The following is a 23,912-nucleotide window of genomic DNA, read 5'->3' as shown; positions in this document are numbered from 1 at the left end:
AGAACCTTGGTGTCGTACAATTTCTTGCTCCTGATCTTCTTGATAGTCATCCATTGGGTCTTCCCTGGGCTTGGCAGGTCTGTCAGAATCCTGAAACATACAGAAAGTCAGACACTGTTTAGAGTGCCCCAGCCTACTTCCAGCCCCTGCCAGGGATACAGCTTTCTTGTGTTAGAGCCCAGGTCTGGAAGACTGGGCTACAGCTCAGGAATCAGGGGACAGCAGAGAGACAACGAGGCAACCCAAACGCCATTTGTACTTTCCCCACCCAGTCTCTCTTCCCACCTGCTGGCAGCAACCACCCAGCTCCTTCCACCACGGTGAGAGTCTCTCCTGCAGCAGGAAGGTCCCAGGGCTAGGGCCCTTGCACATGCTGCTTTTGTATCAAGTCCCAGGACTGCAGGCAACCTACAAGTTATTTAGGGAAGAGCTTTAATGAGCACAGCACAGCCCTATCTGAGAGTCAGGTATGTTACTAATTCTTTCCACATTTTCACTAATATTAAGGAGGTGTTGCTGTGCTGGTGCCAATATCTCTTTCTTGTTTGATTTCATGGGCCTGGATATTATTTTTTTTTTTAAACCTCACTATTAATCATGATTTTAAAGCCTGACAGATAAAACACTCCTTTTTAAAACAAGCAACACTCAGCTGCTTGTCAAAACAAGCTAACATTTCCCTGATGCAGAGTCTGGCTTCAGACAGCAAGAAGCACTTTGCAAAATAAATTGATTCCATCTGCAAGCAGGCAAACAAGGAGGCAGAGTTCTCACGTGTTGTCATTGGTGCCAAGAGCCTGCTGCATACCCATCCCAGGGACAGTAATAGCCGCAACAACCAGACCCCGAGCACAGGCCCATATTATTGTCTCTGGTTTTGGTCTCTTAAGTGCTTGGAAAGATACAGCCCCTCTGCAGTAACAGCTGTGGTGTGGGCCGTCTCCTCTTCAATGTCTCTCCAGCCACGTAGGTACTGCAGACGCTGGGGCTGACTTCCACAAGCAGAGAGGACAGGGCCAGAACAAGTTCTGGTACCAACCAACCCACCGATTCTCACTCAGGAAGAGCTTTCTCCTGCCTGCTATATCCTTGCAGTGGATTAGGGATCCATCCAGGAACATGATGGTTTCCTTTGAGTCCTTTAGCTCTCTGCCTCCCCACGTTCATAGCTGGGGATCCCTCCCTGGCCCCTGCTGGTTGCCCTCATGTCAGTCACCTTCAGCGGCTTCTCCTTGGACTCTTCTTTCACGCTGGGCTCCTTGAACTTCTCCAAACCTCCCACCTTCTCTTCAAAGTCGGGTCTCTCCAGCTCAGCTTCCTCAAACTCATCCTCACCTTGGTTATTGGGATCCTGGGCCGGATCTGCAGCATCATCTGGCATCTGGACAAGAAAAGCGTCTTGTGAATACCAGCAGGACATCCCCTTGGAGACAGAGGGCTTGCTGCCTTCACCAGCAAGCAGGAAACACTGGCTTATAGCACTTCAGTCACACCTCTCCAGGCACATTAACAGTTCTAAAACCAAAACCCCCAGTGTTCCTTATCCCTCTGAATCCCCCCAGAACCAAGGAGTTAGGAGTTGCATGTTATATAGAAGCCTCTGGGAAAGCATCAATCTAAATGAAACAGCTGGATTCTTACTTCAGAGCTAGGGTTGCATCCAGATGACAGCACTACTTACCATTGGTTCCTGGACAACAGTCTCTTTCTGAGAATTCAGGTTCTCCTCTCTCTCAATCACTCCCGCATCTGCAAGGAAAAGGGACAGTTATCACCGTACTCTCTCAAAAGTCAGTGTCGCCAGTTAAGATTCCCACCCTTGGGGAGCAGCTGTATTAACTGTATGCCAAGTAGGGATCTGTCCCGACTACGCCGCGAGGCAGGCAACGCTTTGTGTGTGTTTTCAGAAGAAGAATGCTGCTTCAGTGCCATTTGCAAGGGTTCAGGGCAAACTAGCACCGTGCTCCTACAGCTGCCAAAACTGTTTCCTTGTCCCCACGGCCAGGGCACAAGCACGTGTTGGAGCATGCCCGTAATTACTGAATGATACACATAGGATAAAGACAAAAAGCAGCTCTGAATTCAGCCCCTAATCTATATTAAGATGCATCTTTCCCTCATGCCACAGCTAAGTCTGGGCAGCATCTATAGCAGCAACCCAGCCATGCCACCAGCCAGAGCGTCACTGGGAGCAAAACTAGACCACGGCAGGTCAGTGTGGCAGTGCCACCTCCGCCTTCATTGGGACACTGCTCTGACAAGAACAAAAGGCAAGCGGCCTGTGCCAGGCAGGGGGACGGTCAGGGCAAGAGGAGAGTACTAATGAGAGAAAAATACAGCTTTTGCTTTCAGCTAAGGGCCTAATCCTCACCCCAAATTGGATGTGGCTCTGGCACTTATCGCTCTGTTTCTCATCACTGGGGGATGAGTGCTTCTCCTCGGAACATTCCCCACTGGCCAGCAGCACAGCCAGGGCTGTCGAGTCATTACTTCGGTTGTTAATTCCAATTAGGACACAGAGGTCAAGGGCTATTGGTCTCCACACTCCCTTATACCTGCCATGAGGCCTTTTCTTTGCAGGGTAGAATTCACTTTGATGTGAACCAATTAGTTCAGTCCCTCTAGGGGGACTTGCTGAAAATCAGGTCAGCAAAACATGAAACAGCAGCTAAACATAGCTGTGGGAAAGCACAGGAATACCGAACCTCCTCTCCAAATGGGCATCTGTACGCACATTAGCGGATACGTAACTGTTGTTCCAGAGGGGCACTTCATCTGCACAGAGCGACCTGAGCCCATAGCCTGGGAGGAAACCACCCATCTTGGGTGATTTCAGCCCTTTGATCCAAGATTCACTTAAAACCACTGACCTTCATTTCTGCCCCATGACATCCTGCCTCTGTTCCAAATCCAGAGCCAAAATCTACTGTCAAGAAACCAGGCTGAGACTATCTTTATAATATTTAATAGGATGCAAGTCAGCATTTCAAATGAGATCCTCACAGCAGCCTCAGTTCCCAGCTTCCCTGCCTTACTGCGTTCAAGACCACAGCAAAAGCTACATGAAAAGCCACCTACTTAGGCATTTTACCTCAGCCTAGCAACATACAGAATTAGCATCAGTCATAGCTACATTTCAATGTCTCTTTTTGACACAGGTAACTAGCTAGCTTCCAGATCTTACAGGTTATTTCCACACGTGCAAGAGAAATTGATGGCAGAGTCTGTTCGCAGCAAAGAAATCTGTTTACAAAGCGTTCACACGGTATATCCTGGCCCCTTGAGCACAGCGGAACATCTCTGCACAGATTCGCAGACTGGACGGCTCTCCTGAAAAGCCCATTTTAGCTCTCCGGCTTACTGTAATACATTTTTGATGCTGTCTTTATCTGCTTCCAAAGGAAGTTTGTAGCTTCCCACTTACACTCAGACATACAGCTGCAATCAAGTTAACCTTCCCTTTGTAACTGGACCTATGGAAGTGCTCCAAGCCCTCGCCCACGCACTGTAATTTTCTGAAAGGTCTAGTCATTTTACAGCTGTTTTCCGTTTCACACAACACAAAGAGTTGTTTAATTGTTCCCTCATTTTGCCACTCACACATGACTACCATTACAGGCCAACTGATAAACCTCACCTGGAAAAGGAGGCAAAGAAAAGATTCTGCCCTCACATGCATGTTTCAAGGTGTGATGATGAACTTTACACCAAGTCAAATGTTTCTCCCAACCGGTTATTAGCCAAGTGAGTCAATGCACAAGGGTCTGAACCGATCCAGACCAGAAAACTGAGGAATTGTAACACCCTGTTCCAAGAGCTGGCCTCCCACTGCCCAAACGTAGTTACTAGACTTTACATACTGTAGGTGCTCTGTTGGCCGACCGACAAGTAAAGCTAGCTGCTCTTGAATTTATTTGCTTTTATTCCCCTTAAGGAGAGTTGGGAAATTTTCTACCTTAAGTTAGAAAACCCACTTCTAAAAAAACTTAAATCGATTCCTATGGGAGACCGAGATCAAGTCTTGCAAAAAACAGTGACATTTTCCCCATCACTCCCATAGGAAAGAAAGAAGAACTGACTGAACTTACACAGATTTTGAGTCCGCTACCTTGGAAACGTGGGAGGATGTGGGACAGCAGGAAACAAAACCAGAAAACCGTCCAGGCTTTTCCTTTCACCAAGGACAATAAAAGCACCAGAATTTTTCAAGAGTTGTAAGTTTTTCCTTTAACACAAGCAGAAAGCTTTTCTCACTCCCCACCTTGATTAGCAATAAATTAGTACTGTACAGCACAAGGTTAGAGAAACCATACCCATTTCGAGTTCCTCATCGTCTGTCCTTTCCTTCTCGCCTTCCTGATCAGCTGTCTGATGCTCTTCCCCTCTCCTCTGACTGGGTGGCTGTGGGCTGCCTTTCTGCATCTCTTGCCCAGGCTTGGGGTCAAAATGAAGGCTTTTTGGGTAACTGTGCGCTTGTTCTTCATCCATCTGGGCATTCACTTTGTTAACTATGTCTTTCCAGCTGCAACAAGGGTACGAAACAAAACAACCCCCCCTGCCTCAGTATATCAAGAGATATTTCATAATATTTCATAATGGCAAGCAGAGAAAAAAAAACCCACCAAACCTCAACATGCAGAAGTGTTCTGCTGATTTTACTTTTTGGCAAAACTAGCAGATTGCATTAGTTACTGTAATATCTACTTGAAACAGAACATTTAATATGCCACATAAGTACAAAATCAGTTATGTTTTATAAACACAATTTATTGTAGAACTGCTTTAATATTATTCATATGATACAATAACATACCCGCATAGCAATACACTCCAATTCTAATTAGATACTTACTCAAGCCACACATACCCAAGTACACAAATCTAAGTTTTGAAAAAAATATCAAAACCATAAGTCCTCTTTATTTTCCCAACTGTATTTAAAATGAAGATGCTACTAAAGAAACTGGAGGATTTTGGCCTATAAAGGAGAAAAAAACCCCTTTCAAAACAAACAAGAAAGCTGCAATACAAAATTTACAGTTTCTGTTGTCTGATAAATTTGTTTAAAGCTATAAGTTCTTTATGAAGCTTTGCAACTGGGACGGATACTGGTATGTTTATACACAGCATCTGTTTATAAAACTCTTACATAGCATGCATCTGGCCCCGGCACAAACCCAAACAGTGAAAATGGAACTAGCTGAAAGAAAACGTTCACATATTGTTTTGATCATTATTTTTTTTTAGGTGGACATGGGAAAAAGTGTTCCATTTCTTCATTCAGTGGGGAAACCACATTCCAATAGGATTTACTGCTTTTCCTACCACCACCCCTCAAATGTTTTCATCCATCTACTGACTGAAAAATCAATTATTTATAGATAGCTTTATCTGTGAGACTCCAGGCAACCCCTTTCAGGCAGCCGTAGTCAAGAATTCCTTCCTCTGTAATGGTTCCACCTCAAATACACTTCTCCTGATGTCTACATCAATACCTATGTCAGCTGCCTCCTTAACAGAAGTGCCTGAGAGGGACAAGTACTTGTCAAGGTACATGACAAGTATATATATCAAGGTATATGACAAATGCAACACGGTTTTCTTTAATGATTCTCTGCCTGCAGCAATAGCACAGCTCACGTGGATACCCAGCCAGAGGCTCAGCAGTAGAGTACTTGGTAGCATTACGCCATTCCACCGCACGGGAAGGAATTGGAGGTCAGAGGAGAAACGGGCTGTCTTCACGTTAGTGTGAGTGAACCCCTGAAAAGCTCAGAAGGCAGGGCTGTCTCACAAGGAATGTTTTCTTCCCAAATATCCTTACTCAGGGACACCTTCAGGAACATAGAAGGGTAAAGGAAGGGATGAAATCTCAGTAATAGGGACTCTCAAAGAGACCAAAACAAGAACTTTTAACCTAAGTTACCACCCGTGTCAAGCAGGATTACTGCTTGGTCTAGCCGGTCGTGCTACACCAGCCAGCTGAGGTTTAAAAGCTGCTTAAAACATCTAAGTTTTTAACTGCTGGGGAAAGGACACTGGCCTTAACTTTAGCAGCTTTTTAAAGCCAGCATACTACCACCACATGAAACTTGCAGGTAGAAAAATCAGAACCCAGCCTTCAGCTCAGATTTCCCCATTATAAAGCCATCAAAATGGAAACCGGCCATCCAGAGCTCATCTAGAATCTGCTGGTCTCAGCCACCCAATGCAAGAGTTCTTGGCATTGGATGCATGGCCTCTTTTGTACTCTACTGCGGTTTGATACTGTTCTTGGCATTGACACCTTCTGGAGAAAGTTGGTTTATACACTCCTTATCACAAATCTCACACAGTGTAAATAACAGCCTCCAGCTGCTCAGTAATTTCTTGATGCTAGATCCAGGAAAAGAAAAGCACACCAAACATACCACGATCTCTGTCCTTGCAGAAATCATTTGCCAAACAAATCCAACGTTTGCATTTTCTGTTTCACAGAGGAGTGATGGTACCCTCTCTAGACTCTACATGACCGAGGAAAGGCCATTCTGCCATCAAAACTTCAGCCCTCATCTTCAGTTAACCCACACAAGTCCCTCCCTGTAAAGAGGCAGAATATCCTCTGTGCTGTTAACTCTGTGTCCACGCAGATATTACCTATCAAAGCAGTATGGAGAGGACATTTCCCTTTAAAGAAAGGCGAAAAGCATAATCTCTGACCTGGGAAGATTAAGGGTTACATGAACAAACAAAAATGGCAGAGAAGAATGGGTAGGATCAGGCTGAATTTAGAATGAAATCCAGAGGTCTCATAAAACAGAACTTAAATCTTGTTTGCTCCAGTAAACTGAGCAGATATGACCCGAACGCACACAGGGAATAAATAAATTAAATGAGGAAGGCACTATTTTCAGAGTCAGTTTTTGGATTATGGCCAGACTTTGATGAATTACAGCCTCAGAAAGACGTTTTCTTCCTTTTGCAAAACAAACTGGTCTTCTGTGAGTGCTGCCGAGACAGTAAACAGTTTCGCCTGTGCCTGTACCGCACCCAGTACAACAGGATCCTGGTCCCTGACTAGACTCCCAGGTACTACAGCAATACAAGTAGCATGCTGTAGGAATTATCCATCCTGTTACCTGCATGGAATGGGTAGGTCCATGCCATTCTCTGAACCTCTGCCCTTTCCAAGGGGCTCCTCTCCCCAGAGCTCTCCTCTCCCGTTTACCCCAAGAACAGGTCTGCAGAAAACAGTCCAAGTTGCAGGGAATTTTAACACCAAGGTTTCAACTAAGCTTGGAAGATCATACCAGTTCCATGTCTTTATTGTAAACCCTGATCTTTGTATTGATACGGTCGAATTGGTTTGACTTCTCTAGATGGAGCTGAAGTTGTTACCGACTACATCGAGTGCAGGCAGGCAGGAACATAGGCAAGACAAAAGCCTGGGCTGTCTGATGGATTCTGGTTATGTCCTCATTTCTGGCATAAACTATTGCTGTAAACTGTTCTACCCATTCTGGATAAACCCCACTGTTTGGGGATCACAGGTCTCAGACCTCTCTGACTTTTCATGTCCTAATCAGGCTCTGTAAAGGAAAATCCCTAGCATACCTCAGAAGTGCACTGGCAACAGGAACCCAAGCTCCATTCCCTGGGAGGAAAGAGAACACGGAAGAGAGAATACAGAGTCTGGGAATTTGTCTTTGCCCTAGAAGCAAAACCAGAAAAACTCTTAGTACCTAATTGGAACTGGTTGCCTGCTGCTTCTGGATTACCATATAACCTTGGAGATGAGAAGCTTTCAGATCTTCAAGGTCTGGTTGTTCCTGCAGAGCTTGGCAGCTTACTGATGAGTGGAAAAAATGAGCAAGTTGCAGCTTTAATATACAACTTAATGCCACTTATTTATAGAAACCGAAGGAATTTTTAGCCACCCTTGCTGCTGCAGATGGGTCGCTTCCATCATGCAGAATTTCTGCAGTTTGCTAAGCAAAACAGGATATTTAAGTCACCGTCACTGAAAGGGAGGAGATTTCTTTAAGTCAGTTCAGACTCCCATCCCACCCTCTCCTCTAGCTAGTAGGAGGAAATCCACGCTGACCTGAGCTCACTCAGCAGTAAATTCCTCTTTCTCCCTCCTCCCCACGCAAACACTTTATCAAACAGCTGAAAATACAAAGGCAGCCTGCAGAGCGTGCACCAGTAACGCAAGAGCCTTTTGTTTTGTTTTTACCAGCACAGCACCCACAGCATTCTGTGCATTCAATCACACAACATTGCCTGCAACACGATAGTCTTCTGCTTCAGCAGAGAAAAAGATCTGGCAGCAACATTCAGCTACAGGAATTAGATGACAGTGAAACCACTAACTAACACTTTCTTCAACCATCTTTCAAGTAGAAACCACAATAAACACAGGAAAAGACAGACCAGGGACAAGCCTGTATGGTACCTGTCAGCCTGAACATTGAGAGTAGAAGAGAGTTTTGTTCCACCAACCTTTGCATTTGCACCTGTTTGTTCCCTGTAGGCTGGTGGTTCTCTGGCATCTGAGGTTTTTCTGCTGCAGAGGGTTGTTTCACATCAGGCAGTGGCAATCCAGGAGCCTGGCTTTCCGCATTGCTTTTCACCTGAATGCGCATCACCATCTTTAGGTCCTGCAGAGAAGATGCATACGCTTGGGATATACGCAGGCTCCTAATCCTACCAGATACCGACAGATCTCCCGTGCACTTGGGCAAGCCTATGGGCCAGAAAACCCTTTATCAAGGAACAACAGATCCAGAAGTGCTCCAGAACAAATCCACAGTCCTATCCAGCCAGCCTGCAGTAAAAGAGGTCCTTCTTCCACACAGCCAAGAGGAAATAATTTGGATCTTATGTGACCTAAGCTTGTCTTGGGTAGGTGAAATCTCCAAGAGAAGAGGAACAACAAAACCACCTCTAAAAAAACTCCCCCACATGTTGCTATTGTAAGAGTTACTGTAATTATAGTCTAACCACACTGCAATTATTGTCATTTTTTTTGAGAGAGATCTGCTTTCCATAAGCTCACTCTCAAACACTCCAGGAGACAGGGGAGCTGCCTTTACAATTTACTCTTTGCAGGTCCAGTAGGATCCAGAACAAGTACTCTAGCCCGTTCATCTGAGCCCAGCCATTAAACCACAAAGTCTTAAAGCCTGGAAAAGCCTGCAAGGAAGGAGTTCAAAAGCAAAGTCTAAAGGCACAGGAGTCTGAAACCTGAGGCCAGGACAATTTCCACATCAGGGAAGCAGGATGCACATACGAGTGTTGTTACAAATACCATAGTTTTGAGCTTCAAAAGCAAGGGCTACGCAAAAAAAGCAGCGAGTGTGCGGAACTTACTGGGTTCCCATTTGGTAGGCTGTTCATGGTCCGGGTGAATCGGATCACACGGCCATCCCCACGTCTTGCTGGCCAGGCTGGCACGGCATCTGGCAGTGAATTGGCATCTTGCAGTGGGGCTGGATGGGTAAAGAGCACGTTAGCCTGTGGCCTTGGGCCGTCGTTACCGTACGAGTTCTGGCCCTGCAGCGGAGGGCGATCTGCCTGCTTCTGAACCCCAGAGACTTGCGATGCCAGCGGGTTCCCAACTGGGCGATTCTCCTGATTGACTGGAAAAGCCTGCAAGGAAGAAGGGACAAGAGCAAACTCTAAAGGCACAAACTCAGCTCTCTCCAGTTCAAAGCCCCTGCTGAAATCCCACAGAAGCCCTGGAGAACTTTCCTCCCCTGGGCTTCCTCCCCTTACCTTCTGCCTCACGAGCTGCAATGGGCTGTTGGCTGGCACCACGGGCTGCTCCTTCAGCACCTGAAACTGCTGCTGCCCCTTCCCAGCTCCTCCTCCTTTGAAACTTGGCATCTTCTGTAGCGCTTCCTTGAGCTGCCTGAACTCTTCCATCTGGGCCTGAAGGGATGAGAAGGGGACAGAGAAACCTCACACAATAAACAGGGTTAAACAACTCCTTGCTGAGAACAGTCACTCTTTTATGGCCACTTGTTCAGCACAGATATGCTACTAAAGATGATATATATTTTTATATATATGAAAGGCTGGAGATAATCCATCACCATTAATGACAAGCCCAAGCTAGTTAGTCTTCAGCTTTCCCTCCAGACTTCATGGATATTCTGTATTCTCCCTTTGCCATCTTGCATCTTATTTTATTGCATACTTTTACCCTGGAAGTGCCAACCCAGGACACCGATTCTTTGCTCACTGCTATTTAGCGCATGAGCCATTGACATAACTCCTGCCTTTGCACGAGAACTGTGTCCTGGGTCTTGTTAGGTCCTCCTCTGCCTCACACGCACATACTTTCAGGTCAGCTTGGTTTTTTTTTCTTCCTGTGGGGCCATTTCTCCATGGACACGCTCATCTCAGCAGGGCTGACAGTAATTGGCATAATCCTATTTGACAATTCAATTTAATTTGCAAGACAAATGAAAATCGATTCTCCTGGACTGTTAAGCAAATGCAACACTTTTCTCTCTACTGCAGCTTACTTCTTCCATCTCCAACCCTGAAAAGTAGGGCTTGAAAAAGCTACTCAGGAAAAGCTCCCCACTCCTACCCTGGTTATTTATTGGAAAGTGAGGGGGGAGAGCTTTTTGTATACTTGCCAGGGTGCCTGGAAATGGACCAAATTAGGGACTGGGCAGAGTAGGAAAGCTTCCAAGCAGCAAGGAAAGTTTTAGCAGGAAATTAATTCCTGAGTAGGCTCTGTTGATTTCAATTCTTCCCCCTGAAATTTGACCTTAAAATTAACATTAAGAAAACCAAAACAAAACCCAACAAAACCACTCAGCAAAGCTAACACAAAAGGAATGAGGAAAGGCAAAGGAAGCCAAGAACAGTTCACGCGCTAGAGCTCTAGCTAGCAGGAGGCTGCTTGCAGTCAGAACGAGCCAGATGGAAGCAAGATTTGCACCCCTCAGAAGCTTGTTAAGGTGGTCAGCCTAGAGGGAAAGAAGCTTTAGACCAGCCTTAACGCACAGACTCCCACATGCTGTTTGCACCCCGTCACAGCAAGCTGCGCGTACACCACCTGATGCCTCCGTGCCTCGTTTTACCTGGCAGACTAACTGATATGACAGCTACTGCAGGCTGGGCTGTGAAACACGTTAGAATCCTTGGAAAATGAACATGTCTAGAATGCAAATTGCTCCTCTAAACTTTCACCTGCCAGAAGGAAGCAAGATCAAGAACAGGGTACTTGGTGCAAATCGACACTGCTAGGAAGAACTGCAGTGGGGATAAAACAGCTGGGAGTCTTTGTGGTGTCTGCTCCAATGTACAGCATCTCACCCCACTGAAGGCAAATGCAATTCCATTCGCCTTTGTATTATGAAACACTGACCAGACACCACAAAGGACCGATCAGAAAACCAAACAGGAAGCTTGAAGATTTAATACTAGCCTCATTGTTAAAAAGATCCAAAGTATTTTCTGAAATCATTGGGACCAACCACTGCCACTTCTGTGAGCCAGAAATAGCAGTCAGACAGATGGCTGGAGCACAACTTTGTTACACGACTGTCTGGTACCTTCAGAGCAGGGAGCTGCGTCGTGTCTCCCACACGCAGGGCAAATCCTTTCACTCTTGCTCACTCTTAATTTTGGCAAGAAATGACAGCCAGCTGTTTCTTGCAAACTACTTTTCCCATGGGTCACAAGACCGAAAGGGCCAAAAGTTAAAACTGGCAGCACGAAAGCTGCCACCATGTTTTCCAGTCTGCAAGCACTTGACTTTGGAGCCTCAACTGTATCTAGCTCAGGTTTGTTGGTTTGTTGTTTTTTTTTTTTAAAAAAAAAAAGTGTTCAGAGTATGTCCTAGTTTGCACACTTGAACTGCTGATTGCGTTCTCTAATGCAGCATGGTTAGTTGAACAGCATTTTAAGGGCATTCTGCTGAAGAGTAACTCAGGACTGGTCCTACAAGGTGCAAATGCACTCAGCAGCGACCCAGCAAGACAGTAGAAATACATCATGACAGACAGAGGACCTTTGATCAACTGATATTGACCCAAGCTGTCAATGGCAGAGGCCCATACAATTGGAGCCGATGTTCTCAGTGTTGCTTGAGAACAAACTGCAGAGGAGTGACGTTGGCAGCTACTTTGAAAATTTGGTCAGGAGGCCTGAAAATAGAGGCTGAGATGCGATTTCGTAGCAGGAGGCGTGAATGTAGGCTTGCCAGGGCACTGGAGCAGCTCATAATCACATGCTGTTTCAGTGCCTGGTATGGGCTTCCTGGACTGACCCCCGTGGAGACTGAAAGCCTTTGCTTAGTTTCCGACAAGAATGCTGCAGGCGCATCCCTGCGGAGAATCCTGCCGGTCTGCCTGAGCCAGATGGAGGAGCAGGGTGGGACAGCAGTTCAGGGGTAAGTCACAGTAATGAAGGCAGGCAAGTCAAATACACTGATGGTCCACCCGAAACCCCTCAAACCACACCTGACACGAGCCAAAGAGCTGTCAGACAGCTGCTTGCAATGCCAGTAACCTGGCCTTCCTGCCTGGAGTGACCAGTTTTCCGTGCAGTTTGCCCTAGAGCCACTTAGCCCCTGCTATTTTGTAGGGCAGATCAGGCCAGGACTCCAAAGCAATCTTTTAGAAATCAAAACCCACTCCCCCCTGCACCTCTAGTTCAAGCTCAGCATCTAGTTCAGGGAAAGAATCAGTTGTCAACAGCATGTAACCACAACTAGCTCCTTGCTTCTGGGCTTATCCTATAATCCAAGGGACTGCTTGACAGAAGGCTGCTAATTAACAACAGAAAAGGCTAATTCATACTGTGACGTGACTTTTACAGTGTATTTACAAAGCTGCTCGTGTCTTGGCTCAGTGCAAGAGCCTCAGACAGACACTGTAGAAACACGAAGTCCTCCCACTTTTCCCAGCACCCTGCTTGCTTTCTCCCTTCTCCCAAGTCATCTGGGGGCTCCCAGCTTCAGCTGGCACGAGCAGAGTTCTGCGAGGTCAGGACTCCCAGTGTGCTGAAGAGGCTCACACCATCTTTGTAGCACGAGCACCACGTCACCTCCATAGCACCACACGTCTCGACAAAGACTTTGGTTTTTTCCCCTGCTCAAGACCACTTGCATGTCTGCTCTGGCCTCTCAAAGCATTGCTCAAATACATATTACCAAACTTAACTTTTTAACATAGCTCTTTAAATTTTTTATAGGTCCCCCTCTCTAAGGCTTCACAGGGAGATGCAAACAGGGACCTTTTTGCCAGGGTTGTTGCATATTTACTTGCAGTCCCAGCAAGCTAGGGAAGGCACCTCTGTGTTGCTTTTTCTCTCTGCAATTAATTTTATAGGCATAAACAGAGGCAATTAATCATCATTTAGGGTGGAAGTATTTGAGACACAGGGAAGTGACAGGAGGCATTCCAGGGTTGGGATTATGCTGGTTCATGCTCACTTGAACCACAGAGACTTGTGTAGCGTACCTGTATTTTCAGCCACTGGGACAGATTCCAGGCTGGAGAATTTTACTTGCACAGAATGCATCTATACTACCAGCACTGTTTTAGGCAACTCACCACACTGGAATACAGCTGATAACTAGATTTATTATCTAAATACCTGATGATGCACCCAGAACCCGTAAAAGTTCGTCCCATGTGGCCACAAACACCCCCTTGTTGGTTACCTGCGCATTAAGGAGCTGAGAGTGAACTTCCTGGTGGGCTTTCCGAAGCAGCTTGCTCTCTTCTCTGAGTTTAAAGACTGTATCTGCAAGAGAAGACAACATTTGCCTATGAGAGCTATTTCTGGAGGTGTAGTATCTCTCTTCCTTACCATAAATTCCTCTTGACCTCATAGATCTCTCCAAGCCCAGGAATTACAGTGAAGCACTAGCTAGGGACTAGCCACACTGACAAATGTGAATCATCATTCCAGCCCTCGGGAGTCCTGCCATCGCAGGAGCTTCCTCCTCTTCTGGAGTCTCTCTGCTAACGATTGCTATCGGGTCAGGCTCTTGCTGTGCTTGCTCTCAGAACTGGGTATTTGTTTAATTTCCCTTATCCATTGCAGCCGAATAGCAGAGAGAGCAGCGAGCAGCAGCCATTGCCCCTACCTGCAGTAACTGGAAGGTTGAGAAACAACTACCAGAGGGGTCCGTCCTGTCTCCTGAACCCACAGCAGAGCCAGCAAGGAGGTTCCCTCCTACCGCACAGAGAAGCTGCCTCTTGAAAGGATGGTACAAATAAACACTCCCACAACGTGCTTAAAGAAAGCGATCACAGCACAACTTAGTCCTGAGGGACATTTATTTCCGTGCTGTTAAGTAGCAGCCTTGTGCCTTGCAGCCCCCAGGTTGGGCTCCTTACAAGCTCTTTGCACACTCCTAAGTACTTCAGTAACAAGACACACAAAGCACTTGTATTTCACTGCCTTGAGTGTAATTGTGTATCCTTCAATAAAAAGACAGGCTGCATCAAAAAAGGTCAGCCTTATTTTGGATCTTGAAGCTCTCAAAACATCGCTAGAGCTGCAGGCACTGGGATTTCTCTGCAAACACAGTGGCACCTGCCAGGACAAGGATGGAATTTTTCCCCTAACAGAGTGGTCACTTTGCTGTAGGCTGAATTTCATGCAAGATTTCAGCTCAAGATTATCGATATTTCTGAATACACTGATAGATCTTTTTTTATAAAACATTCATCTCTGGGACAGGGCATTTTGCCATTGAGGTTGGGTGCTGTGTTCTTGCCTTGCGGTGAAGGTTAACATCAAACTAAGAAAAGAAGGCTCTGTTTTGCCTGCAGCCAAAAGGAAATACGGAATCGTGTCCTATGGGACTATATTTAGAACAGCTTTAACTGAGTTACCTTGCACGCACACAGCGCTGAAAGCACGCACAGCTGCAGGTGTTGGCCTAGAGCACCGAATAAGGCATATGTTTTTAGACAGCTAGTCCAGGCTAGGTGACAGCTAGCACAAGACTGCTACTGCTAAGACCTCCAACTACAGTACAGGTGTTCCCCCGGCCTTCAAGAGAACTCAAAGCATCTCAAGCGTGGGAGAGATGTCCAAAAGAATCCTGCAGTTTCCCTGAGCCAGCATCTCAGTACTATCTAGGTCCTCAAAGCATATCCAGAAACTGGAAGTCAAAACCTTCATGCCATTATAGGTCCTTCCTCTGCCACCAGCACGGCAGACATGAAATCCTGGTCCCAGTGACCTCATCAGGAGTTATCACTGGTGTCAACGTGAAGAAAATATCAGCTCTGTTTCACTAACTACACAGTCCTTATCTCCAACAGAAGCTCAAAGATCAAAGCTACCCTCTGCCTTCAGAGCAGGCTGTGCCAACGTGTGGTGAGTTAAAGAGGAGAGTACAGAATAAGTGGAGGGGAGCACAGCAGACAGGCTGTGCTGGGGGTGGCAAAACACGGAACAGACTGCAGTGCCTGTAAAGCAGCGGAGAAAATAGTTCATAACGCAGCAGGAGAGGATCTGGAGTAGAGGGAAGAGGCAAACAGGATTAAACAGGGCCCAACTAACCAGACCAGGGAGCTTCAGCTATCCGACCACATCCTTATAACCCATTAACCAGCATCCAAAAACCACTTCCAGAAGCAGGGATTTTCAGGAACGGGGCACAGATACCCCAACAGCACCACAATCATTGGGTCCCATGGCACAGCTACATCACCCCCAGATCCCAGCACCTTCTGCACGTAGGTAGCCAAGTCACCCACCTGAGAGCTGCCCCAAAGCTGCAAAGCAACCAGGACCACCAAGAAGAGCTACCAGACCCAGTTCCACCTGTGAAAGCAATCCTTCATACTTCCCAGTGGGCTTCTGCGTTCCCCCAGTATCCTTGGGGCAAGGGTTTTATTTCTGCAATTGAATCTAGCACACATCCCCCAGTTCCATTTTAACAGCCCTGAGCGATGCCCACTGCTCAGATACCTCTTCCAGTCTGTTATACTCGCTGGCAGAGGCACATCTTCCAACACCTGCCTCCTGAGGGCACGTTATAGGGAGAGATATATATAGTACTGGTGGAGCATAACGGAAGAAAACGAGGCATTAGCAGTGCTGCTAGCTCCCTGTCTTTGCCACTCTCAGGAGACTGTCTTGCTCTTTTGTATGGCATGGTTACCAATACTTAAGGAAAGATTTACTAGCCAGTTTTGAGCTCAAAGCACAGGAGAGAGATGGTACCAACAGTAGCCTAGGAAGATGGGCAGAGAATATTACTATCTCAGCCTTAAGCCGACCTTCCTGACCAGCTTCCTTCTTCCACTTGTTTTTCTGGTCATTATTCTCCTTTCTCTGGCAGAATTTGTTTTCTTACTTCACGGAGGGCTGCATATTTCAAGGAGAGACAATCAAATATTTAGGTTTTGCTTGCTTGTGCTAAATCCCCCCCTTCTAAGCCAGGATTGCTCATCAGATAGTAGGGCTTTGTTGATCAGAGAAAAAAACCAAACAAAACATCAACAGATTTTGCTCTCCCAGACCTAATCTAAGTAAGAACAGATGTGAACCTTAAAAAGCCCACAATCTAATTAAACAGCAGACTAAATAGAAACTACTCTCTGGGAATGAAAGGGATCGGCATTCTCTGCAATACTTGCACCATTAAATGCATTTTATAGACCTACACCATTAATTACAAAAAGTGTGTTTAATTTGCTCCCGAGCTGAAATGTTAGAATTTACAGTATTGTAGTAGTATAGAAACCGATTTCCATTGTCAAAAAGCGTACAGAATAGTGGAAAATGTGTATTGAAACAGATGGGATACCTAAATGTCACAATGTTTTATCTCTACCACAAAAAGCATCTCTGCCAAGTCAGTTAGGCTCACCCACCAGAGGAAGGAGAGGGTAAGGCAGCGTTATCTGGTGGATGACCCTGTTGTTTCTGCCCCAGCCTCCTGGGGAGCCACAGGCACGTGCCTCTGCGTAGCCTCCTGCCTTTTACTTTTGGCTTATCTTACCCACTTTGAGGGTGACCTCCTTGGGACACAGACTGTTTTAATCTAAATATGATTAGCATCTGGCACAATAATTTGTTATCTTACCTGGCTCTGCACAAATTGTACACAAATAAAGCAAGTGCTTGTACAAGTAAGCAGCCAACAGAAGTCAATTAGACTTTCAAAATAACACCATGAAAGTGCTGGTGTTGGCAGAAACCAAGGATGCCTCGTACAGTGTAACGGTGCAGGGGTCTCTGAATGCCAGAGAACTCAAAGTCTGGTTAAACCCAAGGTCATGCAGTCTCCCATGGGGCTATATAAAAAAAAGGAAGCTCCTCTCCTCTCTGACCCTACACTGACCAATGCACTTGCCAGCCCAAGCAGCCAGGGGCTTTTGTGGTGTGTATTCCAACACAAAAACACCACCTGTGAACCGCAAGGGCTTCCCTCGCGTGGGGAAGCTGCTTGATAGCCTGCTCTGCGCCCCTCGCCTCCCCTAAACGCAGCCTCAGGAATCATCTTTAACACTGCCCTTGTTCCTGCACCACCACCCTGAGGTAGGACAACGCTCCAGCTGAGGTACAGAAGGGCTCGGGTGCAGCACACTCACTGTCGCACAGTTCCTACAGCATTTGCAGACCTTTTGGGGACCTGTAGAAGAAACACTGTCCTCTCCTGAACGCTGTTCTTCAGTAGTCCTTTCTCTGCCTGGTGCTTTCTCAGCTCTCCATCACACTCACCCTGTAAATTTGCGACTTCATTGTCCTTCTCCTGCTGCAGCTGGGCATATTTCTGACTATGGGTCTCCAGCGTCTTACGATGTTCCAGTTTCAAGCTGTTGTGCTGCAGCTGCAGGTCAAGCAGCTGCTTCTTGACATCTTCATGCTGGTTCTGAATATGAAAAGAAGTGACAAAGAGTCGATACAAGGAAAAGAAGAGTAATTTAGCTATTGCCAAGTGCTGCTCAAGTGCCTCTTTTTTAATAAGTTGCTTGGGGAGGCAGAAAAGATGTTCATTCCTCCAGTAAGGTAGCTAGAAATCCCAGATACAATAAAATATTCTTTGTGTTCAGTGGTTCAAGAGGGATGCAAAATGACAGAAAGGACTCTGCCTTGTGAAGAAGTTTTGGAGGTCTCCTTGGAAGCCACTAAAATGGAAGCAGAACACGGTGACAAGGCCACTCCTGCCTGCAAAAGAGATGGAGACTCTGAGACACAGCCAAGAAATACTCCTATGCCTTCCCAACTTCCCTGCACACCGTGCTCTGAGAGCAATTCAAACTATAATATTTGCTGATATCCAACCAAATGCCTGTGGTATGCTGCACAAATCCAAGGTCATTTCCAGAGCCCCAGACATGCTGCAGGACGTTACCTGCAGGGATAGCTTCCACGGGGCATCGGTCTGCGCGTTGCAGTACAGCAGTAATTCACCTTGAAGTAGGGCTAAGGTCTGAGTCCCGCTGCCTTTCCGTGTGCAGGTATGGCTAGTCCCTTAGGATGCACAGACACCTGAACACGCAGGTTCTCTCTGCTTGGTTTGCTTCCCGACAGCCTGGCTGCTCCCCCACCCACCGCGCCAAGCTGCCAGAACAGGAGGGAGACCCCTCCACGAGGATACCACAGCCTCTCACGTAGTGAAACTAGAGAGCGCCCGCATTCCCCAGAGTGACGTGGGATAAGACGGTGGGATAACAAGGCTCTCACAAGGCCACAGACTATTTCAAGCAGGCCGAGAATCCACCAGACAGAAGTGGGTTGAAGAGCTGTTCTCTTCTCCCCTCCCCTCTCGCAGGCCACAAGAACAAAACGTGCTGAGACATCCTTTTGCTCAGACCCACTGAACCAGAATTCACCTCCTTTTTTGTTCCCATGGTAACCTAGAGAGTCCTTCCACATTCAGTTTGTCAACACCAATTATGTATGCAGATTGATTGGCTCACAGGTGAACCCTGGCCCTTCCACACAATAGCTCTTCAGGACTCGGGCAGAGATTTCAATCACCCTTCCTGTAAAAAAACCCCAACCATCATCTGTTTTAAAAACCCAAACCTCTAAATGCTATCTGTCATTGCATCTGTCCCCAGTAAAACAAAGCATCGGTGGCCCAGGCATTCTTCCCTGAAGCAATTATCCTCCGCTAAAAGGAGAGAAATAACTGTGCTCTAAAAATACATCCGATGCAGAGGAAAAAGCTATCGGTATGGAGGGGTCCCAGAGACAGAAGAAAGAAGAGACACCACTATATCAGGTTAATCAGATCACAAAATGAAAAGAATGAAAGCCAAAGCAGGAATCTTTTAATGACATCAGGTATACTTGCAGTCCTCATCAGAGCCACGGGCAGAAAGCACTGCAGAGGAACCACATCCCTAAAATCATTTTGATGTTAAACACCTCAGAAGCCACCACCATTAGCAAGGAAGAATTGATTTTAACAAGAAACTCCAAGCAATTCAAGGAATTTTAAGCCCTCGTTAGCTCAGGTCAATTAATTTCTAGCCCATATTCTGTCTGGCAGGTGATGTGCATAATGCCTGTCCCCAGACTGCTCGGTCAGGAAGAAGGAAGGGAATATCCATCCTTTGATGGCAGCAGGAAGCTGACGAGAGAGATAAGTGCCTTGACCAAGGTCACACAAAGCACCTGCGGCCCAGTCCAGCTCATTAAGCACCCAGAGCATCCTCACTCTCAGCTGGTTTGTAAGGATGGCGGTGACCAACGTACACAAACTTTAGGAGGAATCTAAAGATGCTGTTTTATTGCACTTGGAGGACAGGAGGTCTGGAACATGCTACTTGTGATTATTTTTCAGAGGAGCAACTTAACTGTAAGCAGAGCATTCTTCATCCCCCCAGTTCTGCCAAAGCTGGGTATATGCTGGCAGTCCTGAGGAAGCCAGGAACCTCTCATGCCCAGAGCTGCCCATCCAACTGGATGTCAGTTCTCTTCTCCACCTCACAGATACACTGCTTCACTCTGTCAAGCAGAAACTGCAAGATGCAGCGCATGAGTGTTGTGCAAATCATGTACCAGCGCAGCTGGGGGTGAGGGAAACAGACCACGCTGCCACAGCATTTCACTGTGCCCCTGCCCGCCTTGCCCAACGCTGCAGTATGGGGAAATCATGTCATTCAGGACATCAGCTAATCTTTCAAAAATCAGGAGTCCTTCAACTCAACTGTATGAATTTGGGCCAGCAAGTCCTGCCATCCCACCTTCCCTTTGCTGTCCAGACAACATGCGGTGCCTCAGATGCAGCAGCTCTGTCTCACTGAGGTCTCTCGGGAAATGGGTAGGCGAAGAGAAAGAAGAAATTAAGAGTGCCTCAAATGCCTGTATTTCTGCCACAATTTAGAAAGCAGCTTTGTAGAGAGCATCGAACCAAATGGAATCAGCCACTGGGTGCTTGGCCCATGAGCAAAGGAAGGGCACACCTCATTGCAAGTTTCCAGGTTCCAGCAGTTTCAGGAAGCCAAGTCAAAAATCTTTTGTTTAAAGCCACCGGCCTCCTTGCCTGCCTGCTTACTGCAGTGAATGCTAGGATGCATTCTGCAGAATGATGTTAACAAAAAGATTTTAATCTCCACTCGAGAGGATGAAAGGAATTGTTAAGACAAAGTCTGGCCCCAGCAGGAATCCAGACACAGGCAACTACTGCAGCTGCTGTTTTTGCACGAAGTCGAGCCCCTCGCCCCTTTGAGGCTGGCGTGCCAGCTGCAGATGTTAGTCATAGACGACTTCAGTACAGATCAGAATGACAGCAGTGGCCAGAACCACCAACGCCAGCTATGCTGATGTGGCTTCATGGAAGTCTTTGGTCATGTTTGGTCCCTCCAGCTTAACGGAGTTAGTTGCTTCTGTTCAGAATTACATGTCCACGTCCCAGGTAATGGTATTGCCGGCAGAAATCTTCCTCCTGAGGAAGATAGTACTGGTGGGAAGCATTTGTCACCTGTGCTTTAGTAACAGAAGCATTACTCATAGTCTCATATTAGCTAGAAGTTGAGCTGAATACTGGTTTGGGGTGGGGGAAAGCTAAAATTACCACACTGCAGTCCTAAGGGCTGGCCTGTCTTTCAGCAGCTGTAAATGTAGTTAAAAAAAATAGATGATGATTCCCCCTCCAGTAAAAGGAAGCAAGAGAAAGTGAGCCAGGACGAAATGCTCTCACTGTCCCCTTGAGACAAGCAAGCCGGAGCATTCTGCTCAGCCTGCAGTTGCTATGAAGAGGAACGTTACTATTGCAGTGCTCCCAGAATCCACAGTGCTGGATAATACCCAAGAGACAGAACTGTACTTCCCTTTTCCCAAACTTTGAATCCAAAAGCCAGGCAGCTGGAGGTCCAGCTCTGCTCAGGAAACACAACCCAGCGGTGCTAAGGGCTGCTGGAACCTAGCCCTCTTTCTGCATCCCAGAATTTAATTACCATTTCACTGCCAGTGCTCTAACTAAAAACATTTAAAAATCCCCACACCATCACCAGCCGTAGTTGCAGTGCTCTAATGGAACATTGAGATATGCTTCAGGTGCAGCGTGTGATAAACTACAAAATGCTATAAGCAGCCCCCCTCCCCCAGCCTCTCACATGGACTGGAATCCCTTGTATCAGCCCAAAGAGCAAGCTACAATGAATAGACCCATTTTGACACTAAGAGACCCAGAAAAGAACACGCTGAACAACAGAACTCCTGTGCGATAAACTGCACAAAGACTGCCGTTGACATGAGATATAGGTGAAGGCTGTAATCTGATACAAAGCCCAACAGAATAAATAGGAAACTCCCATGAACCTGAATAGTTGGGAAGGGATGTAGATCAACACCCCTGTGTGGTCTCCTTCCTCTCTGCTGGCACTAGCTGCTGGCAACCCTTGGTCTCTCCTAGGCATCTCTGGGAAGCGAAAGCACCGACTCTCCTTCCAGGGAGCGTTCTTTAACACGCAGCAGACGGTGAGTACGTGAAAGCAGACTCCTCTCTTACCTTCAGTATCTTGTGCTGGGAACTGAGGGCCCCGTATCTGTTCATAGAATCTTGCTGGAAAGAAAAAATAATAAAAAAATTCAACAGTGCCATTAGAACCCAAAAAACCCTAAGGCAGGGAGACACACACGCCAGCACCTGTCCGGCCACTGCACCACCAGCAAGTTCCCGCTGCCCCTTCGCACACGGTGACTGGGGACAAGCCCAGCAAGGTGACCAGCAGAACGTGCAGCCTGACATGGCTGGAGAACGCTCGCTAAACAACCCAGCCACCAGCTAATTAATTGCCCTCTCTTGACTCGCATGCAGAGTATTTTACCCCAGTCTCCAGTTCTTTATCTAGGACAGGCCCAGTGGTGAAACAGCTTTGCACAGCAACCCCCCCCCCCCCCCCCCCCCCCCAAGCAGGCTGAGCACTCTTTGCAGCAGCTGAGGGGGAGGCAGACAGCACCAGAGCTAAGGCTTTCGCCTACACACAAAAATCTCACCATTTAACAAAAAAATGATTGCTAAGCATTTGACTAAGCCTAAAGCAAACTCTTGTAACAGTGCAACTCCCAAACTAAGCTCAACCTACACGAACCAGCAGCAGAGAGCTGTTTACATGTGCCTGCAGAGGGGTCTGTACCAGTTTAGCAGATCTGCTCCTGCCTCGCTAAGGGTGATGGTTTCCCCATTGTCCCCAGGGTACCGCTCTTCGCTGTGGCACCAGCATCCCCACACTGCAGGTGTGAAAGCCACCAGCCACCTCTGCTCAAAGGCCAAGTCCCCCCAGCAGCAGCGGCAGCACCTGAGAGGGGACATGCTGCAGCTTTTCCCATTCCAGTTTTACAAACATCTGCTGGGATGTGGGTTTGGGTAGCTTAAAGCAACATGGCTGAGACACTAAGCAGCACTGTGGAAGTGCAAACTAACCACCATACAGAGATTTCCACTACCACCTACAACTTAACTTACACACTAAATACTCAATATGGCATGAAATACTACCAGAAAATGAGCACAAATTACAAGAGAGTTGCCCAGCCATTAGACTATTCACATATCCATCCCTGAGTTTCTTTCTGTACCAGGATGACATCACCCACAGAAGAGCAGGCTAAAAGCAGTTCTTCTTCTCCAGCATCTCATCAGCAGATGCTTTGAGGCAGGAATAAAGCCAGCCTTAGACCCTCAGGTGAACGGGACAGGCTGTAACCCAGGGATGCGTTTCTCCCTAACCCTCACTAAGAGCCCTTTTCCCTGCCAAACAAGAAGTCCACAGGCGAGTGGAAATCATTTGCCAATCCCTGGAGACAGAAAACAATGGATATGCTTTCCCCAACACCCCCATGGCTTTTCTTCTCTATGTTCCCTGGCGTGCCTTCAGTTTCTCCAGGACTCTTCTGTCCCGTGAAACAGCAATTCTCTTTTCAGGCTGCAGCACAGGACTCCCTGCTACACCAGGAGCTCTATCAAGTCATCTACTCCGTTATCACACATGGGAGAGGAGGCACAATGGGTCTAGTGCTGTGTCTTTCCCTAAAATGAAGTAAATTCTCACACACCAACAGCCTTGCAAGGTGGAGTCAGCCAAAGTTCATCTTGTACCATGCACACTCGGAGTCTTTCATGCCTTCCAGACAGCAGCACTGGCCTCAGGACTGCTGTGGTACCAGAAAAATCTTTGCCAGGATTACACACACACATGCTGAGGAATAAACCAGACATACCTTCTCCTTGTTGAGAGCTTCCTGAGCTTCTAACTTATACACTAAAAAATCTAGAAATGGAAGAAGAGAAGACAATTTAATGAGCTAGAATTTAACACGGATCTGTTTTGTATTTCAGTGGGGGGAGGGAGGAAGGAAATCAGCCCCTTGCTGAGCAAAAGGCTGCAACCCAACGAGCTGGAATGTAGATGCTGCTGGAAGACTCCACTCAGCGCCCCCAGAAAGATGGTACTATTTTCTGTGAGAGCTGTCCACACATCCAG

General features: G+C 46.9%; 1 protein-coding gene across 2 annotated transcripts in view; it reads right to left on the bottom strand.

The window, feature by feature from the left end:
- Window positions 1–23,912, bottom strand: part of LOC102059281 (Golgi integral membrane protein 4-like) — a 36,123-nt gene that overhangs the window by 1,920 nt on the left and 10,291 nt on the right. The window contains exons 3-13 of one of the 2 annotated variants that reach the window (XM_027803358.2): window positions 23,650–23,699; window positions 21,938–21,991; window positions 17,695–17,845; window positions 13,667–13,749; window positions 9,757–9,912; window positions 9,352–9,630; window positions 8,482–8,639; window positions 4,314–4,522; window positions 1,682–1,749; window positions 1,217–1,381; window positions 6–90 (exon numbers count right to left, since the gene is read on the bottom strand). In XM_027803358.2, the coding sequence (XP_027659159.1) occupies window positions 6–90; window positions 1,217–1,381; window positions 1,682–1,749; window positions 4,314–4,522; window positions 8,482–8,639; window positions 9,352–9,630; window positions 9,757–9,912; window positions 13,667–13,749; window positions 17,695–17,845; window positions 21,938–21,991; window positions 23,650–23,699 (1,458 nt within the window). The remainder of the gene's footprint in view (window positions 1–5; window positions 91–1,216; window positions 1,382–1,681; window positions 1,750–4,313; window positions 4,523–8,481; window positions 8,640–9,351; window positions 9,631–9,756; window positions 9,913–13,666; window positions 13,750–17,694; window positions 17,846–21,937; window positions 21,992–23,649; window positions 23,700–23,912) is intronic. The other variant, XM_055704775.1, reaches the window with a different exon arrangement.

This window comes from Falco cherrug, chromosome 3 (assembly GCF_023634085.1).
Source record: "Falco cherrug isolate bFalChe1 chromosome 3, bFalChe1.pri, whole genome shotgun sequence".
NCBI classification, from domain to species: Eukaryota; Metazoa; Chordata; class Aves; order Falconiformes; family Falconidae; genus Falco; species Falco cherrug.
Note: the sequence above shows the minus strand (reverse complement) of the source record. Positions and strands in the feature narration are given on the sequence as shown.